Raw genomic sequence first — 18,576 nt, forward strand, 5'->3', positions numbered from 1 at the left:
ATGTCTCGTTTGCAGGTTATCATTCTGCTTTCCTCTGAAAGCAAGTCAGCAGATGTTTCCTCCCATCTTGACATTAGTAATAGAAAAGCATTTTGCATCCTACTATGGTACTCTCCATAAGCAGAACTGGAGGACAGAACCAGCTTGTTTAAAACACAGGACAATGTATAGAGAAAATTCTCTTGAGTATCAGTACAGCTACATAATCCAAGTCCTTCAGGTTTTGAATCAAATAACTTTCCAAACAGTTGCAGTAGCACAGCATTAACATTCCCTCCAGAAAAAAACTCCCAAAAAACCAAACAGAACAAAATAGAAGAAAATAAAATAAACAAAAAAATGGAGTAAAATAAACAAAATTAAATAAAAATAAAAATAAATTTTGCCACAGATCTTAAAATGAAAATTTCCTACAGCCTCATACCTCATCAGTGTTTTATTTTCCCATGTGAAGTGAAAGAATAAAAAAAATATTACTATTTCACACTTCTGAAACTGCTTTAAAGATATTCTTTGACAACACAAGTGATATTGATACCATTTGGTACCTTCTGTGGACATTTTTTGTCAATTTTATCCAGTGCTGTTGTTGAAGTTTAGTTATCTGAAACTTTCGTATTTCAAGGTTTTAAAATTCAAGGTTATTTCATAGAATTCAGCAACTCCATAGGCAAGATGCATCTTTTTTATGTTAAATTTTACGGGAGAGAAAGTGATTTATCACTCATACGTTGGCTTACACTTCAGCAAATTTGCTGGTTATTTTCCTCAAAATTCCAAAGCCTCTGAAAAATCATTTAAGTTAATTCTTCTCATAAAACTGGTTAAGAGGAAAAAAAAATAAAGGCCATATTTGCATCTGAAGTAAAAAGGACTCAGCAATTTCTATGAACACTTTTTCTGCTCCTTTCTTGACCAGTGATGGCTATAATGTTTGTTAGGGATCACTGGATACTGATCTGTTTGGTAGTGAACTGTTTTGGACACTCCTTAATTAACAATTTCTTTCTATACATCCCTTATCAGTACTTTTTCAGTGTTTTGTTTATCACATTACCAGTAGCTCACTTCTGTCCTAAGCTCGTACAGACTGGGAGAAGCAGGCAATGGGTAAAATCACAGATGGAAATCCCCTCTTGCCCTAGAATCAGGACTGACTCATTTTGAGAGATACTAGCATGAGTGAACACCAAAGATTCTGGGAATCTGGGAATTGGGTCCAAGTGACTGTATAATGTAGAAAAGATGTAAATATTATTTGGTTTGAAAGTCTGTAGCTATTGCTTTGCTTTGAGATAATTTCACATTTCAACAGCATTTCAAAACAGTAATGATTTCATGGCACATGACTCTTTTTTCATGTTTGGCATGAATTAGAACTACTTCTGTTAAAATCCCATTAAGTTATAAGTTATTAAGCCGTACACAGCCAAATATTTTTGTCAATACTCATTTTCACACTTTATTTTGGTCTATGCTAGACGCACAGAACAGGAAAATCCAAAGAAGTCAATGCTGACATTAAAGGGTACCATCTAAAGCCACTCATATAGTTAGAGAAACCCTTACGTAACACAGCTCTAAACCACCTTGCACACACTATGCAAAAAACGTTCAAGTCAAAGGTAGCCTGCAATGCAGTAATTGTAAAATCCACAAAAATAAGTGGAAAAACATTAATAAGCCTCTGTAAGAATACCAAGGCCTCACATTTACACTGTTATCACCATCTTAAAGTGGAAATTAGGCTAAGAACAATACATGTTCTTAGAAATCAGAATGTATTCTTAATTAATGTTAATATCTTGCACACCCTTTCAGCACAGAGGATTCTTTATAAATACATACTTAATACTAATTGCTAACAGACTGTATTCCCTAACAAAGTCATCTTGGAGACTTTGCCTTCTTTCAAAACAAGCAGATGGAGCAAGACTTGTTTTCTTTTGACTAAACTGCCATGCCATGCCCCTTGTAGCTTCCCTCAATACACTTGGCATGTTCATCTAAAACTTTTCCATTGTGTTTAAAAACTTTCACAGTATTTAGATAGCAGCCTCACAGACCCATGTTTGCCCTCACTGCACACAACAGAAATCAGTCAAAAGTCATGATGGCTTGCCACAATTTCAGTAACTGAATTCTGACAAGTGACTCTGAATTTACCCCAGAACCCGCCAAATCTGCAGGAATTTAAAATTCACAATTTGCCTCATATATTTGAATATTTTGCCCTCTTTGGGTTGCACCTACAAATGGACAGAAATCTATTTTCTCAGTGTAATCATACCTTTCTAAAGCACAAAGGGGTACTCCAGAGGCATGTAAAGTGTGATAATTTCAATTAAATTAATGAAGAATGAGAATTTTTGCCAAAGAGTTTGCCTACGCTGGCTCAAAACTTGCTGCTGAAAATGATATATATTTGCTAACCCAAGAATGCATTTTCCACTGTCCAGCAGCTAGTTAAGAAGATTAATGACTGCTTTGTAGCTCCAATTAAACTCCTTTATCACCAAGAGGGACCAAACAAGTTTTGATTTCAAAAGTACTGTTTAAGAAAGAAGACCAGGGCTGCATAACACTGACATTTTATTAGAATTCATCTGTAACAAATGGAACTTGTGTCAGCAAAGAACTGATTTTCATACAGACTTTCTGTTGCCACCAATGTAACGAAGTAAGAAAATAAAAAGCACGCCTTTCATTCTGTAAAACATTTACGCGTACTACTAATTAGAGGTAATTGTATCTTTTTTAACAAGCCATTTTACAAGGTAATTTTTTTAAATTTTTCAGTCTATGCATCCAAAACAAGAGCAAAGAACACAAGTTTTTATTATCTTTGTAAAGACACTCCAAGCTTGAATGGCAAAGCCACATAATGGATGGTTATGATGAGACCTGCAGCCTTCTGATATCTGTGGAGTATCAGGGCATCAAGAAAAGAAAAAAAAAAAGAGAGGCAAAAAAAGAGAAAAAAAGGAAAAAAAAAGAAAAATGGGAGAGAATAAAAGGGAAAAAAAGCAGTTGCTTCTTTAAGTAATTGCAATTTTTTTTTCCTTTTTACATGTTCCGTGTCATTTAAATACATATAAGTGGATTTTATAAGCAGTTTCTCACAGATGGGTTCAAGTTATAACATTGTTGGGTGTAGAATCAATAGGGCAGTGCATAGTACAAAGGTATATATAGAAAGTGCAAATCTCGTTAGAGGGCCACTCCTTCCCCCAGCCATCCTTTCCACTGTCTAACCACTCAAATAATTTTTTAAAAAAGAGCTAAATTAAACTTCCGTATAAACCATTTTTATATATTTTGTGGGTTTTTTTCCCCGTTGCAACTAATTACAAAATTAGACATAACTACACATATAAACGTAAATAATAGCACCGTATTGGTTATGTTGATGAAACCAATTTTAAGCTTGGGAATGTATGATGTATGTAGACAAAGATGCTCACAATTTAAATTAACCATAGAATGCACATATAAGAATACAGAAAGTGGAATGCACATCAATGATGCTAAGAGTTATCTTAAGAAACACAAACCCTAAAAGGAGTATTTAGTCATAGAACAGTTTTCCTCACAAGTTGGTTCTGCTTTTTTTTGCTTTTTTTTTTTTAATTTTTTTATTCCCTTATTTTCTTTGGAGCTTTCAAGATGGTCTGCTAGGGAAAAATGTGCTGATCCTTTTACAGATCTAGTATGCAAGAACCTTCCCTAGCCTATGTTTCCAAAATTATACTTCTTTTATTTTTGTGTTTTTCTGATTCCCTATACTTGAGTTGAAGAACATAACCACATTAAATAACCTGGCACTTCAATAATTACTTTAAAGTATAAATCAAGAAAGAAGAAGAGAAAGAAACATAGTGCACATTCTTCTCTGGTTCAGATGTAAGTTATAGAATCTCATTCTGAGGTAGCCTTCTATAATACTTCTATTCTTATATAAATATATATATATATATATATATATATATATATTTGTTTTGATTTTTTTGGTGTTTTTTTTTTTCATTACAAAAGTGCTCAAATACAATTGCTGAAGTTTGGTCTTTCATATTTTTCTTTCTGCTAGCAGTGGGAAAATTGGAAGAAGAAAAAATGTTTAGATCACATTGACATGCCATAGCAATGCTCCTCTTTGAAACCTCAAAGAAAGAATTCCCTTGATACTCATGTACTGACAATGGCAGAACACACAATGGAAACCAAGGTCAATGTAAATGGCATCCTATAAAGAGTCTCAAAAAGTACTTTTTGCTGTTTACAAAATTTTCCTTGTTTCCTGGAAGAAAATCTACTGTTATTCTCCAATATGTCCTGGGGGCTCAGTCTTGCTAGCCTTACATGAACCTTCCCACTGAAAGCAATGGTTTGACTTTAGCAATCTGTCGACACAAGTGAATAAGCAGGTCTTGGCCCAAAATAAATTAAAAAAAAAAGAAAAAAGAAAAAAAAAAGATGCACTGTTGATGTCAACTACTGCTACTGTACTGCTACATCTCTGCAATGATAATACTATAATCAGTGACACAGTGGGTTTGAAAAGCCAACCAGAAACAGATTTTCAATTTGTAGGCTGGTCTGTTATTGGAAATATGGAAAGATAAAGGGCCTTGACTACCTATGTGTTTTGGGTTATCATTTATTACCATCCATACTTGATTAGAAACCGGAAATGCATATTTTTCAAAATTGTCTGGTACATGTATTAAAACGTTTGAAACAAATAACAGAGATATAAACAAATGGAACTAAATACAAATGAAGGCTAACTTAAAGAAATGCTATTCAAAATAGGCATCAAATATAAGGCACTCTAAATGTAAAATTAAAATAAACCCCAGCATCCCCAAATAATGCTGTATGCCACAAAACATTTGATTTCACAGAGCAATATGTGTTTGGCTTTGCCCTGTTACATAGGATAAATGTAAATTATATAGCGCACACTATAGACAGTATACTATTGAATACAATTTTAAAACATCTTAATACCTAGTATATTACAACATTCTCCCCTCCTAAAGGGATATGCACTGACCTTTCCCACATGCACACCTCCTACATTTAATAATATGATTTCTTATTGCACTATAGTGTTACAAATATCGAACTTCACTTGAAGCCTAAATCACATACTCTGTGTGCGTGTGTGCATGTGTGTGCATGTGTATGTGTGTGTGCATGTGTGTGTGCTCAAGTGGACATGTGGACAGAAGTACTATTTGGGAGAGAGATGATGTTCAAATATCAATGATGTGCATTCCTCACTTCCCTTTGAAACAAAGGTTTATGGACCTTAAAAATGCAGAGATGATCAAATAGTAGTTTGATATAATTGTAGTATGCTGTAAAAGTTTCCCAATGCTTTGATAAACCCAGGTATGTAAGAATTGGTATGTTTATATGCATGTGTGTGAATATCTATCCATCTGTACCTCTGTAACTATACAGAGTCAGACGGGGTAGACAGTAATACATAACATATATATATATAAAAAGAGAGGGGGTGTGAGTGTGCATGTGCATATGTGTGCGTGTGTGTGTATGTGCTAGCAGCATCTTTATACTTTGCGCCTCCCTGTTGATTCCAAAAGAAACCATTTTGATTTAACTGATTACAATGAATATTTTCTTAAAGAAAAAAAAACCACAAATAAAACTATAAAATTAATATCTAACAAGACTGTGGTACTGTAGGACTGCACAAAAATGTGCAAATTTTCAAAGTATTTAATATTTCTACAGCACGATATTACAGATAACAGTTCTACAGCTTAAAAAAAAATCTACATTATTTAAACAAAAATATTAACAGTTATGCAACCTTTTCTTTAATTCACTTCATTGAATGATAAACTCTTGTTAAAAAAAGGAAAAAGTTTACACAGTTAAAAATGAAGCACAGGTCAGCAGTATCTTTACAATACTAAAAAACTAAATCAAGGACTTTCTTTTTAAACATTCCCACATTTTCCCTAAAGTGTTATGATGAGCATTATGATGGGAAAGGGTGATGTTGAAGTAAAGAGTTCGTTTTGTTTGAGAAGCCAGGACCCGACCTTGCAACAAACATCTTGCACTGAACTGCAGTTCTCAAAACTCCTCTTTGCAATAGCATGTAATCCTGAACAAGATGATCATTTTTTTTTATTAATTTCCTCTTCCCTTTAACTTCAACCAATGTTGAACCCTTGAGGTATCTGTATATGAGATCCTTCAGACGCCTCAGTGGTCAGGATTCTTTTATTATGGTTAGGTTATTAAACTGTGAATTCTTGGTCCACATGGAACAGTTGTTGTTGGGTGGGGTTTTTTTTTTGTTGTTTTTTTGTTTTATATATCCCCAATATTTTTGTTCATTTTTTTTTAATTTATTTCATATATCCCCAATAATTGCTCCTTAGCTAAGAGTTAAGAAGTACTTCTAAAGCACATTGTATGGCTCAGAAGCGGCTCTCTGGATCTTAAAGGGCCTGCAATAAAAATCCTCAATGGGTTTTTATGTTGCATAGTGATCAAAGCTGCCCAGATATTCCAGTGCGGCTCGATAGCAGAACTGGTATTGATCCTGGAAAGAAAGATAGAAAAAAAAAGCATCAAAAAGTCAGCTTTTTTGGTTGGTTTTTAGTTTCCTTCAACTAAAAGTGAATACTTAGTGGCTACAAACAAATACACCACAGAGACATCTGCAGTTCAGCAATGTTCACTCACTAACATCAACAGAAAACCACTGTGAGTTACAACAGATGAAGATAGACACTCATTTAATGCAATAAAATTTTCCACAGATTGCAGCTTATTTTTGTGCAGAGACTATATACTCAACTACTGACTGTTTGTTATTCTGGATTAAAACAATATCAGCATAAAGCTTTCTTCTGATGGGAACATGCTAAGGCACTTTTCCCCCATGTATTTGAAAATAAGTAGCAAAATATTCAATCTATTCTACAGCAAATACAACACACTATGTGATAAAGTTCATCAGAGTCTTAATATGGAATGTCATATGGAAAACCATCAGCTTAAAATTCATGTTAAGGAAGCAGGGAATCCCAACGTTTCAGTTATACAGGCTTTGATGAAGATGTGAAGATACCTTAAGCCTATGGCAAGAATAGGGGCTAAAAGAGAAATATGCAGCTAAAGCACCTTATTCACATAAAACAGACTGCATTTCAACCTATGCCTGAAAGAAGAAAGAATTTTAGTGTGGTGAGAAATTTGCTTATAATTTGCTCATGAAACCAACATTTGGTATTTTGTGTTTTCCTCACCTCCATAAAGCAGTCCTTTTGCACAGTTATGTTATGTTGCACACTTACACTAAAATGGAACATCTGTGTCCTAATTTGCCACTGCCACTCAGGGTTTAAATGGTAAAAAAAGAAAAAAAGGAAAAAAAAAATAAAAGAAATTGCTACAAAATATCAAGGACGCCTGCTTATTTATCTGATAGTGCTGTGTGTTAACCCTACATAGGTTGCACTTGTTAAGGTAATAATTAAAATTCTTGTGGAGGCCAGGAAACTAATCAGATATTTGTTTCACTGAGATGGTGTGATCACTAATTTTTCATTTCTGCTAGTTGGAATAATTGGAACAGTGGCAGAATGCATTACACATATGCCTAAATTATAAGTGTATGTGTGGTCCACATGGAGTTCAAGTGCTTTGTTCAATAAGGATTAGATTTCCTGGCAGTTTATACCACTGAACAAGAGATTTGTTTTCCACAGAATCCTGAAAGAAATGAGTACACAACACTTCTGCTTGCAGCAGTGAGGATGAAGGGTGCATACAGAAATAAGTCAAAGCAGGGGGAGGGAGAATATATTGCAGAATTGAACTCTGTATTTGTCAGGTAGGCTCAAAGAAGCATAGCTTTTCTGTATACTGTAGTTATTTCTTGGAGCTAAAAATGACAGAAAGCAGTCATTTTTCATTTTGCTTATCCAGAAAAATGATGATAATGGAAAAGAAATGGAATTAACTCTTCAGTTTGGTCACAGTGATTTACTTGGCTAACTGACAAGATTAAAAATAAGTATCTGTATTTTTCATATAAGTTTTTATGAAGTTGTCTTTTTAAAAATAGGACTACCCAGCTTCTATTGAACAAGTTTAATTTTCTTAAGGAAAATGGTAAACTCTGGGGAACCATTTTAAATTTCAGAGACTGTAATTTAAAGGCCAGTGTCAATCAAATGATACTAAATAAATGTATGACCTAAAATGTTTCCCTTCTCTTGCCCTTTTTCTTGGTTTTCCTAACCTATTGCCTCTGGCTTAGTTCAGGTCTTCTGCTCAGAAATTAAAGTATAAATTAAGCACAGCATTAACTGATAATGTTTAGACATTCTTTACAACATGACACATGTAATCAGTTGATACTGCTTATCCCTTTCTTTATTTCTCTATGCCACTCTTTCTAGCACAGAAATTATTTACATTATAGTTCTGAACACAGAATTTACCATTATGATTTTCAGGCCAAACAGCCACTTGTTTGGTGACACAAAGCCAAGAAAAACATGAAAATAATACAGCATCAGTCTGAAAACATGATCAAACACCTAGCTCCCAGAACAACAACAACAAAAAAAATCAGTGGATCCACCTGCAGAAATGATTTGCCACCTTCTTTATCACTACACATTTCTGTCAGGAAACAGTGCTCAAATAAAAATGGGTGATACTTCACAAATGGCTTTTCTCAACTACCATAACTTAGGATCCACTACTGAAATGATTTTTTTCTTCCCCAGCCTGCAGTAACTAGTGCTGTAATAGGAAACAAGTCTTTGCAGTACCTTTAGGGCAGAATTTACCCTGTAGTCATATGGTCATTATATGACTTCAGATGTAAATGTAAGCACATTTTATACAGTCTCAAACTGTGCATTTTTTTGTTATTGTGTAAATACTACTTGCCACTGGCTGCCGCATGAGAGGAGCCCCGAAGAGAAGATATGAGGACTCCCTGAAACAACATCTCAGCCTTGGCCATATTGATCAACATAACTGGTCTACTCTGGCCTCCAGTCGGGAGGCCTGGAGACACGCCATCTATAACGCTGATGATACTTTTGAGAAAGCACGCAGGATCACTCTTGAGGAGAAAAGACAACGCAGAAAGAATCGTGCCTTGCAGAATATACCGCCTAAGGAGCCTTTCTGCTGTGCCTTTTGCAACTGGATGTGCCTGTCTCGTCTTGGCCTTTTTAGCCACCAGTGCGCTTGTAACAAACATGAGTAGAGCCCTCCCCAAATCTTCATTCGCGAAGCCCAACCATGATGTAAATACTGCTTCTTTTCCCTCACTATTGTACATGGATACTGTTTTGCTCACCTCTGTCTGTACCATGGCTGGCCGCTGTGTCCGTAACATTTTGACAGTCTGGAAGATGTCTACAACACCTTCATATCTCATTCTTTCTAATACAATGCTCAGGGTTATGAATACTCCAGTTCTTCCAACACCCGCACTGTTGCAATAAAGGAAAAAAAATAAAAGGAAAAAATGGATGTTAATTTACAGTTAATGCTGAAAGAATTGGCTGACAAATTATCTGTGGTTACAATACACCATATGTGCACAAATTTCTATATGGTGAAAGGCTCACTAAGCAAAATTCCACTGCAAATTACCACATTACATTCAAAAGAATAACTGCACTCAAGCAGATTTTATGTGCTACTAAGTATGTCTGACTCTTCAGTCTTCTTTGCAAAGTGACTTGGTTTTTCATCCAGATACACAATAATCAGTGCCTGCTGAAGTAAATGAGAACATTTGTTACCAATAACATACATTGGAAGTGACAAGAGAAAAAGAAGCCAAAATCCATTTTACTGCTTGCTTTACTTTAGTTTGTTCATGTATATACCCTATTTTGCACATTTTCAGTGTGTTATTTTACCTTCTACTTCGAGTTAGAAATAGTGGATGTTCAATTAATATCAGTCTTTTGCATGCGTACTCCAGCTTAAGGGATACACAAAAATCTCAAGACAGCTTTTATTCAAGTCTGGCCGTTGATCTTTGCTTTCCAATGCTGATATTCAGATACTATGTCTGTCTTTACCAGTCTTATTTATCTTCTTTGAACATATATGGCTTGTTTGCTCTCTGTTTTATCTTGAGTTTCTGCTATTAGCTTCAATCCTCAACAAGTGATGAAAATTCTTGTAATCAATAGAGGCAATAGCTGTCAACTTTTAAAATTAAATAATCACTTATTCATAAAGATTACCCTTGGTCAAAGTGACAGGTAACTGCAGAGAAAAAAAAGATTTTCCAATTCTGAACTTCTGTGTGTGAAAATTAAGCACTCTGTCATCTTGCTTTTGATATTAAAAATTTCACAAGGTTTTCTCCAGGCAGACAAACTTGGGAAGCTGAATATTTATGAGACCTATTCACCAGACAGGAGAGTGGAAGAACATGAACAGAAGGTAAAACCTGAAGAACTCTGAATGTTCATATGAACTATAACAGAGATCCAGTGAATTCACAAAACTAGTGTGGAAATTGAACGTCCAAATTAACGGTATTTTAGTGTTTGGCCTAGATTAGTGTACTTTTAGGGCTAATAAACATATGCAATTGGATTTATCAATTTTGCATAGCCTGTGTGCCTTCGGATTGCTGAAGCCAAAGGATAACTGACACAACACTTGAGAAAATATCATGCTGTCATTGCTGATTTACCTACATGGGATGACAGCAGGCCTGGAAATCTAAAGCAATTGCAGTGTAAGCTCTCCTTTCCCTAATGAGGTAAATTAGAAAGATAATATTTAAGAAACATCCTGAAATGTCCTGGAAAAACATCGTTGGAACCTGCTTGGACTTTACAGAGCTGATGACAGTGTGATCTAAACCAAGTAGCCCAGAATGAATAAACCAGCAGAATGAAGGCAGATTACTATTTTACTTTCTCCTTGTTCCTGTTCCTGCTCCACTATTTAAAAACATCCAACAAAAAAGGTATGATTTTCTTAATTGGTGAGAGGACTTCTGGCCTCACATATTAGAAAAGTCTTCATTACTTGAAAAAAATGACTCAGAACTCTTGAATTCAACAAAAGTAAGGAATTTATTTTTTGTCTTGTGTTCTTAAGAAATTCACAAGTATCTCGAGATGCTACTTAACAGGGAAGAGAGACTAATATGGAAAGATCTTAATGCCTGCAAAGGTTACTCAGCCTAGAGGGTAGTGCAAAACTAGTTATCAAGTGTGATGTTTTCAGTAAAGCCTGTAGAAAACTGATCCTGTTCCCCTGAGACTGGTCAGCATATTTTAACACGGCAACAGTTCCTATCAAAAAATGCTTAGGATTTCGAAAGAGTGAAGGCACTACTTCATGATGCAGTATGGTTACAGAAGTTCAAACAGTTAGAAACCAAAGTTAGGATGCTTTAATTAGGCATGAGAAAGTATTGATATTTTTGTAAGGGAGAAGAGATTGTTACCACAAATACATCTTGAATGCACTCTGGGAAAAGTTAGTCTTCCTCACTGTCCAGCTAAAACCTGGAATATGATGACTATAAATACGTAATATTGGTTGAAGTGAAAATTTTACTTAAAGGTGAACAATCCTTTGCTCTCTCAAGTATTTTTAATTATCTGCCTAGTAAGGTTAGAAATTTTTAAATTCAACACTCTGACCTAGTTGTAAAAATGCCAGGGAAGGGGAAAATTTAAAATTGTGGGTGGAATAGGTTTACTGTGTAACAGAGAAAGCAAGCTTGTGAAAACTGCAGAGAGGGAAGAAAACCAAAAGGAAGTGGCACTAGTAGAGTTTTAATTCACTTTAAAACTCATCATGGTACAAACTGGAGGCATTATTACAGTAATTCTACCGAGACTAGGAAAGTGCAGGTGTCCAGGATCTTGTGCTTCCTGAAAGAAACAAATAAACTTACTAGTTTGCTAGGGACAGCTCCTACTTATGTAAGTTGACTAACTGATAGTGATGATCAGCATTACCAGTCCCTAAATTGTCATTACAATGATGATAAAGACATTTAAAGACCAAGCCCTGGATAGTTACACCAGATTTGACTGTTTCTACCAAAGTCAATGGTACGAATCTCCGTAATTTTAGCATGAAAGATCCTATCCATTTGGAAGGCATATATAACATACTGCAAAAGTATTCATTGCAGTCACAAGCGGACAAGTTTGCATGGTACAAAGAACTTAGAAGAATAACATCACTTTGCTTTCTTATCTGCATAAAGGCATAAATATTGCTTATTATTCCTGCGCTCTCAAAACTCATTAATGTTGAAGAATAAGGTTTATTCTTATCAGGATTGTCCTTCATTTTCCCCTGCCAAATAAATCCCAACCACTGCTCTGCAATGCTATTCTCCTAGCAGTCCATAAAAAATTTTAGGCACTCAAAAAAAGTAGGATTCAAGTAGTCCAATACATTTATTATGTCAGTCTTTCCCCTTCATGATTAGGGGATCATGAAGAACTCAACTTCTAGCTGCTCCTGACTTTGGAAGGATGAGAATCTCTCTCCCTCTGTACATTCATAGACTCTAGAAAACTCATTCGCTTTGTCTTTACGCTAGTATTGGGGCATTACTTGGCTTGTAGTAAGGACCTGGAACTTGTATCAGTATTTTGTATCTCTGTTATATAAATAATAATATTTAATCTCCCAAAAATAATTTCATATTACAAAAATGACTATCTAAAATCCTAATGGAATTTATAGAAAACAATTTATTAAATAAGAGATAAAGGACAAAGATATTATTTTTGTCCATCTGCTATGGAGTCTAGAGAGAGTCTTTCTTACTGTAAAGAAAATAAATGAAAAATACAAGAATATTAAAAAGCCCTGCAAGCTGTTTTCATCTGCATATCAACTGTAAAGGAATTGAGCGAGGTCATCACATCAAAAAATGAGCATTAAGTTCTGAAGTTAGAACTCATCAACCGAAACCTCAATGATTTTTTGACAGGCAAAGTTTCTAAACACCACTTTCTATTTCATTTCCTTTCTTGAGATAGCTACCATTTTTAATTGTCTCATCTTGATAGCTACTAATGTGCTACTGAGGTGTAACTAGCTTGTTTGCGGGTAATAATCCCCACGAAAGTAACAGCCTTGCTTTTAATTTCCAGTGGAAAAAATATCAGATATAGCAGCCTGTGATAAGGCTCTTCCTATGCCTTCTGTGTGCAGCATTGACCAGATTGCTTTTACACTGCATTAGAGACATTTATAAGTGAAGAAAAAATCATGGGCTTCCACATATTTCTAAAAAACATTTCTGTGCAAACAGAATATCACAGAGCAGTTCCCATTTTGTAAAGCACTTCATTGTGTTCCTTTTTAGATCTTCTATTTGAATACATTTTCTGATAGTTCACCTCTGAAATTCTGTTTAAATATATACCTTTGTCAAATTCAGCAATCATGTTTAGAAAAAAAACAAATCTGCATATCAGTTCTTTTTAGGCTTTGTTTACTTACCTGCAATGAACAGAAATTGGTCCATCCTGACCAAATTGCTCTTTTGTTTTATGCACTTGGCCTATGAAGTCAATAAATCCTTCTCCAGACTTTGGCACTCCTTGCTCTGGCCAGTCAGTGAACTGGAACTGCCTCACTGTTCGGGACTGCCCATCCTTTAACAAAAGACACAAATAATGTATCACTACAGCATATTGCAGTCAGTCAGCTTTAAGTCAGTCAGCCAATAATCATAAAGCACATAAATCACAAAGCAAGGACATTGAGAGAAGCTGAGGAATGGCTAAGATTAGATTTATGAAAATTCTTTCAATTCCAGTACTGGATGGAGCTTTTGTAGACACTGGCCTGGATGTGTAGTTTCATTAACGGCATTGCATGGATTCCCTTCTCCACTGCATAGGAGAGTTGTCAGACAGTCTGTGTAAAAAGTGTGTCTGAGGCTAAAGGCAAAAAAACCCCACCAGGTTATATGATTTTTCTGGTAAGTTATGTTTTGATTTCGGCGGACTGCAAATCCTTTAAATAAAAATCAAGAAGAATAAGGTCATCCAATCTGACTTTCCATTTCCTAGATGGCAGGAATATCTTTACTGATAACACTTGTTTAATCATTGCCCTCCTTGCATATGGTATTTGAACAGTATGCTGCTTTCTATGATGTGGACATTTCGCCTGAAAGAAGACTGGTCGAAACAAGCCAGTTGTTTAATAAACTACAAATTTCCCTTCAATAATTGTTAATTTAATTCACGAAACATCTTGGAGTCAGTTAAAATTGAGAAGATAGGCTTACTTTTTCAAAACAAGCCATCTGAAGCTCTTCATTCCCTGTGGTTAGGAATACCATTGTTTAAAACTGCAGAATACTGCAGCATGGTTGTTTTTTTATAACAGGGCCACTGGAATTATTAAGTGCTGACTTCTGCTGTATGTCTATTCAATGTGTAAAAAGTAAGGACACAGAAAAAATGCAATACAAATGGATAAAGTAAATTTGTTCTGCATTTTCAAACACTGTGCATGATGATTTTGACACTGTCAATCTGTTCAGCTGAAATACTCAACAGCATGGGCATATGGGCTATGGATGTTAACTGGTGCCTCTGGACATCATGTTTCCTAAGCATTCACCCTGCCATGTCTTCAAAATGGTCTTCTATTAAGTGAAACTCATGAAAAATTGAAATCATTACTGGAGATTCCCCCCCAGAAGCAACAAGTTATGCTGGAGGCAAGAACAATCTTTCTCTTTTTTTCCCTCTACCACAAACACTCAGCTATTACAGATCTTTGAAATGAAATAGAAGGGATTTTAAAAATAACCAAAAGAAAATCCAATAGTTTGCTTCTATGTTTCCTCTGGTATTGTGGGTATTTGCCTCCTATGCCTCAGTTGAATAAGGAAAACAGAAAAAGCATGTGTGTGCCAGGCACTGCTCTGTGAGAGGACACACATACTGCCTACTTCCACTAGACCACTGTGACAATTCAGTAGTCTATTTCTGTGGTATGCCTTTCACCAAATAAAAAAAAATGAAATGTTTAAAAACATTCACCCAATTTGATTTTTTGTGGTCATCAACAAAAAGAACAAATATTTCCTTCCAAAATAGCATTTTCTTAATATAAACTTCTCTAATCATGGTCTGTGTGATCCCATTTTCCTCCATGAACAAATAGCCTTAGGCACATGACATCAATTAATCAGGAAGACATAGCAATAGGTTGATTCCCTACAAAATAAACTTTCATTCTTCTAAAGTAAAGAAAGAAAACCTGAAATTTTACTTACTTGCAACAAGCTGGTTACGGAGATGGGAACTCTTCAGCAATTTCACACCCTGACAGGATTTATACTATAGTAACAGTAACTTTTTTGGGGTAGAAAAGGTAAGAAAGACACCACCTTACTTAAGTCCAGTCTGTCATTGCGAAGACCACACATTTCTATGTGATAAATAGATTTAATGGCAAATATTTGGTTTTGTGTTTGTCTAAATCAATTCTATTTGTATGCTTCATGATTTTAGTCACTCAATATGCAATACAAGTCTATGAAATGACAATAACTTCTGTTATTTAAAGTATTTTAATGAGCAGAGAAGTAAAGTTATTTAGTCTATGTCTATAGCTTTAAAGCACATTGGGAACTGATCTACAATTTCTTACAGTTCCCTCTGCTACTGACATTATAAATAGTGCTGACTTCTTTTAATGAGATTTTTGCCAACAGCAGTCCAAATACAAATGCCAAATTTTATTAAAATCTTTACTTTCAAATATTGTGACAGTTTACACAGTTAGTTATCAAAATAAGTACTTTCAGATACCTATGTGGCATAGAGGGCTTTTAATGTATAATCCTATTGATTGGCTGACTGTTTGGATTTCTTCTTGCTCCTCACAGGGGAGCATTGTCTTTTGATTAGGCTGCAGAATTTTTAACACTCTCTTACAGCCACCACTAATAGTTTAGCTTTAAATGAGACTGGCCCACCACATTGACCTCTCCAGTTTACAGAGAAAGTGAGTACAAAGCAGTTAGAAGCAGTAGATTGAAACAGTTACAGAGGTCAATTTCACTGTACAACAATTCACAGTTCAGTTTCAGAAATAACAGGGAATTCCACACCAAACACTTGCTGCTGGCACCTGCAAAGGCAACACGCCTCATTTTTTGTCTGTATGGAATTATTGGTCAGCTTGGCTCTGCCAGAGCATGGATGGTATTCTAACAGTATGGATGCACTTGGAGATGAAAGGGAGAGAGGATGATTACAACCACTACAGCATTTACTCTTCTTTGAATACAACAATTTAGTCAGATGATCTCAATTACTGGGTGTGACAGCCACAAAAGCCAAACTATGGGAAGAATATAATGTACATTTTAGTAAGTAGTTCCCATTTCTTCTGGTAAAGGAGCTACATTTTCCCAGCATATCTAGAAAATTTAGGATGGTACTGTCAGCTCACTGATGATTTTAACAAAACTTTTTAAATTTGAGGAGCAACAATATGTGACAGTAAAATGTCACAATAGGGCTGTCAAGGGGCACATATGCTTGACATTTTAAAAAGAGTTGTATTAATATCAGGTAAAACCCCCCCAGACTAGTTCTGGTAAATTTAGTTATTTGACCCTTTCAGACTTTTTACTGGCTTGACAGCTGTAAGTAAACAAACTTTCTTAAATATCCTACTTCAATATAAACTCTTGAAAAAACTATTCGGAAATATATTCTGTTTGCAGACACTTCCAACTACAGCTGTGGCTTTTTGTTATAACCATTATTTTGGGATCAGAGCTTGGCAAACTGTGTCATAAAATACCTCTTCCAGCATGAGACAGAACAGATTTTTAATAGGTGATCTATGAAAACTATCAGCATATTTGTAGTGAAATTGGCTTTTACCATCTCTGCTTACAAGTGTGCTTGAAGACTGATGCTGGAAGACTGTTCTCCACTTTTGTGGTTCTTCACAAATAGGTTAGCAAAGCTATGAGTCATAACTAGATCCTTACTAGATTTCAAACAGAATGAAAATCAGATCCAGAGTGTCTACAGTTTCTGTACAAAAAAACTACACCTAAATCTCATTTGCCAAATAAAAAGGTTCATATGCTGACTTGGTTAATGACAATACTATCCAGTTTTACTTGATGCTTAGATTAAAAGCAGCAGTCTCTCTGAGAATGTCTAATATTTTGGATGTTGACTGGCAACTCTTGAGTAGTCACTCATGTTATTCCTGGACAGTACATCCTGCTATTTTGATTTCCTACAGAAATGGAGGCTGATAGTGTGTTTTCCTGCCATGCAGACTAAAGTGCTAGAAATGAAAAGTCTGAGAAATGCCAAACATACATTAAAAGTTTATGCATATTTAATCTTATATCAATGCTCAGTTTTGGACTCAGGAATTCAGATAAGAAATGCAGTATTAAAATGAGGATGCTAGGGTCACAGCTGCATGAATCTACTCTGCAGATAAACTAGAGTGCTGAAAATAAAATTATAATGTGCAAAGCTTGTCAGGCTTTTCTTATGAATGTCATTTGCTCTGCAGTTTTAAATCTCAATGTATTAACCTTCATACTCACTCAGCCTAGAGGATGGTGCAAAACAACATATTTACTGCTGTAAGTAGCAGAAACTGTCCTCAGAAATCATCAATGGGGAAATCAGGAAAAAAAGGAAAATGGTTCTCAAATCATCTAATGTATTTTGGCACAAATAGTTCCGAACTTTTCAAAGTTGTGCTGTCCAGACGCTAGATCCAAGTGAAGTCAATTGTTCCTACTGAAAGATCCCGTTCATTAATAATAACTTTACCTGCTTTTTTGTTATTGCTTGTAGAAAGTACAAGGGTTTTTTTAATAATAATAAAACTTTAAAAAAAAGATATAGGGAAAGAAAAAAATGGATATTTTCTTTCAAACTTCTGGGAAAAAGTGTAATGCTATGTCAACTTACCCTTGCATCTGTAACCTTGAATTCCCTCAGAATATACTGTGGCATGTTGTACTCTGCCATTGGATCTACCACAAAATACTGATATCTGGCTGAGCGCTCTGCAGGCCAGTATTGGTGGCATTTTTCCTACAAAATGACAAAGTATAATACATTTCCTGTTACTTGAGAGCACTACCATAAGTCAGTATAAACCTTTTCTTACTCAGTTAAGTGTAATGCTCATGATAAGTGCCATTGGTGAGAGGAACATGAGATGCTCATGTTGGTGAGAACATTAAATTACATATGTAGAGTAAAAGCTCATCTTTAATATGAGATTGCAGAGGTGTTCTCCCTGGTCACTGTGTTAGCTGAACTTGTTTACACTTCTGCTCAGTTTTATCATCTATCAGTGACAAGAGCTATGCATAGTCTAATTTTCAACATACATTTTTTTCCTCGATTTAAATCTTGAGACTACCTTCAGCTTTCTTTCTTTTTTCTTGTTGAAGCAAGTTGCCCCAGTCGCAGTCAAGACTCTATCTCTGCATCCACTAGCCATGTCCTGAATAATCTCTATTCCCTCATATAC

The 18,576-nt window shown here is 35.3% G+C and overlaps 1 protein-coding gene across 50 annotated transcripts in view; it reads right to left on the reverse strand.

Annotated features, from left to right (window-relative positions):
• Positions 1–2,575: 2,575 nt before the first annotated feature.
• Positions 2,576–18,576, reverse strand: part of PTPRD (protein tyrosine phosphatase receptor type D) — a 1,166,099-nt gene continuing 1,150,098 nt past the window's right edge. For 43 of the 50 annotated variants that reach the window (XM_032676411.1, XM_032676410.1, XM_032676448.1 and 40 more), the window contains 4 exons: positions 18,006–18,131; positions 13,525–13,679; positions 9,371–9,506; positions 6,377–6,586 (listed from right to left, as the gene is read on the reverse strand). In XM_032676411.1, coding sequence (XP_032532302.1) covers positions 6,518–6,586; positions 9,371–9,506; positions 13,525–13,679; positions 18,006–18,131 — 486 coding nt within the window. In that variant the 3' untranslated portion in view covers positions 6,377–6,517. Of the gene's footprint in view, positions 6,587–9,370; positions 9,507–13,524; positions 13,680–18,005; positions 18,132–18,576 lie in introns of all 50 variants that reach the window. The other 7 variants (XM_032676409.1, XM_032676455.1, XM_032676454.1 and 4 more) reach the window with 1 other exon arrangement.

The sequence above is a fragment of the Chiroxiphia lanceolata genome, chromosome Z (genome assembly GCF_009829145.1).
Source record: "Chiroxiphia lanceolata isolate bChiLan1 chromosome Z, bChiLan1.pri, whole genome shotgun sequence".
In the NCBI taxonomy this organism is placed as follows: Eukaryota; Metazoa; Chordata; class Aves; order Passeriformes; family Pipridae; genus Chiroxiphia; species Chiroxiphia lanceolata.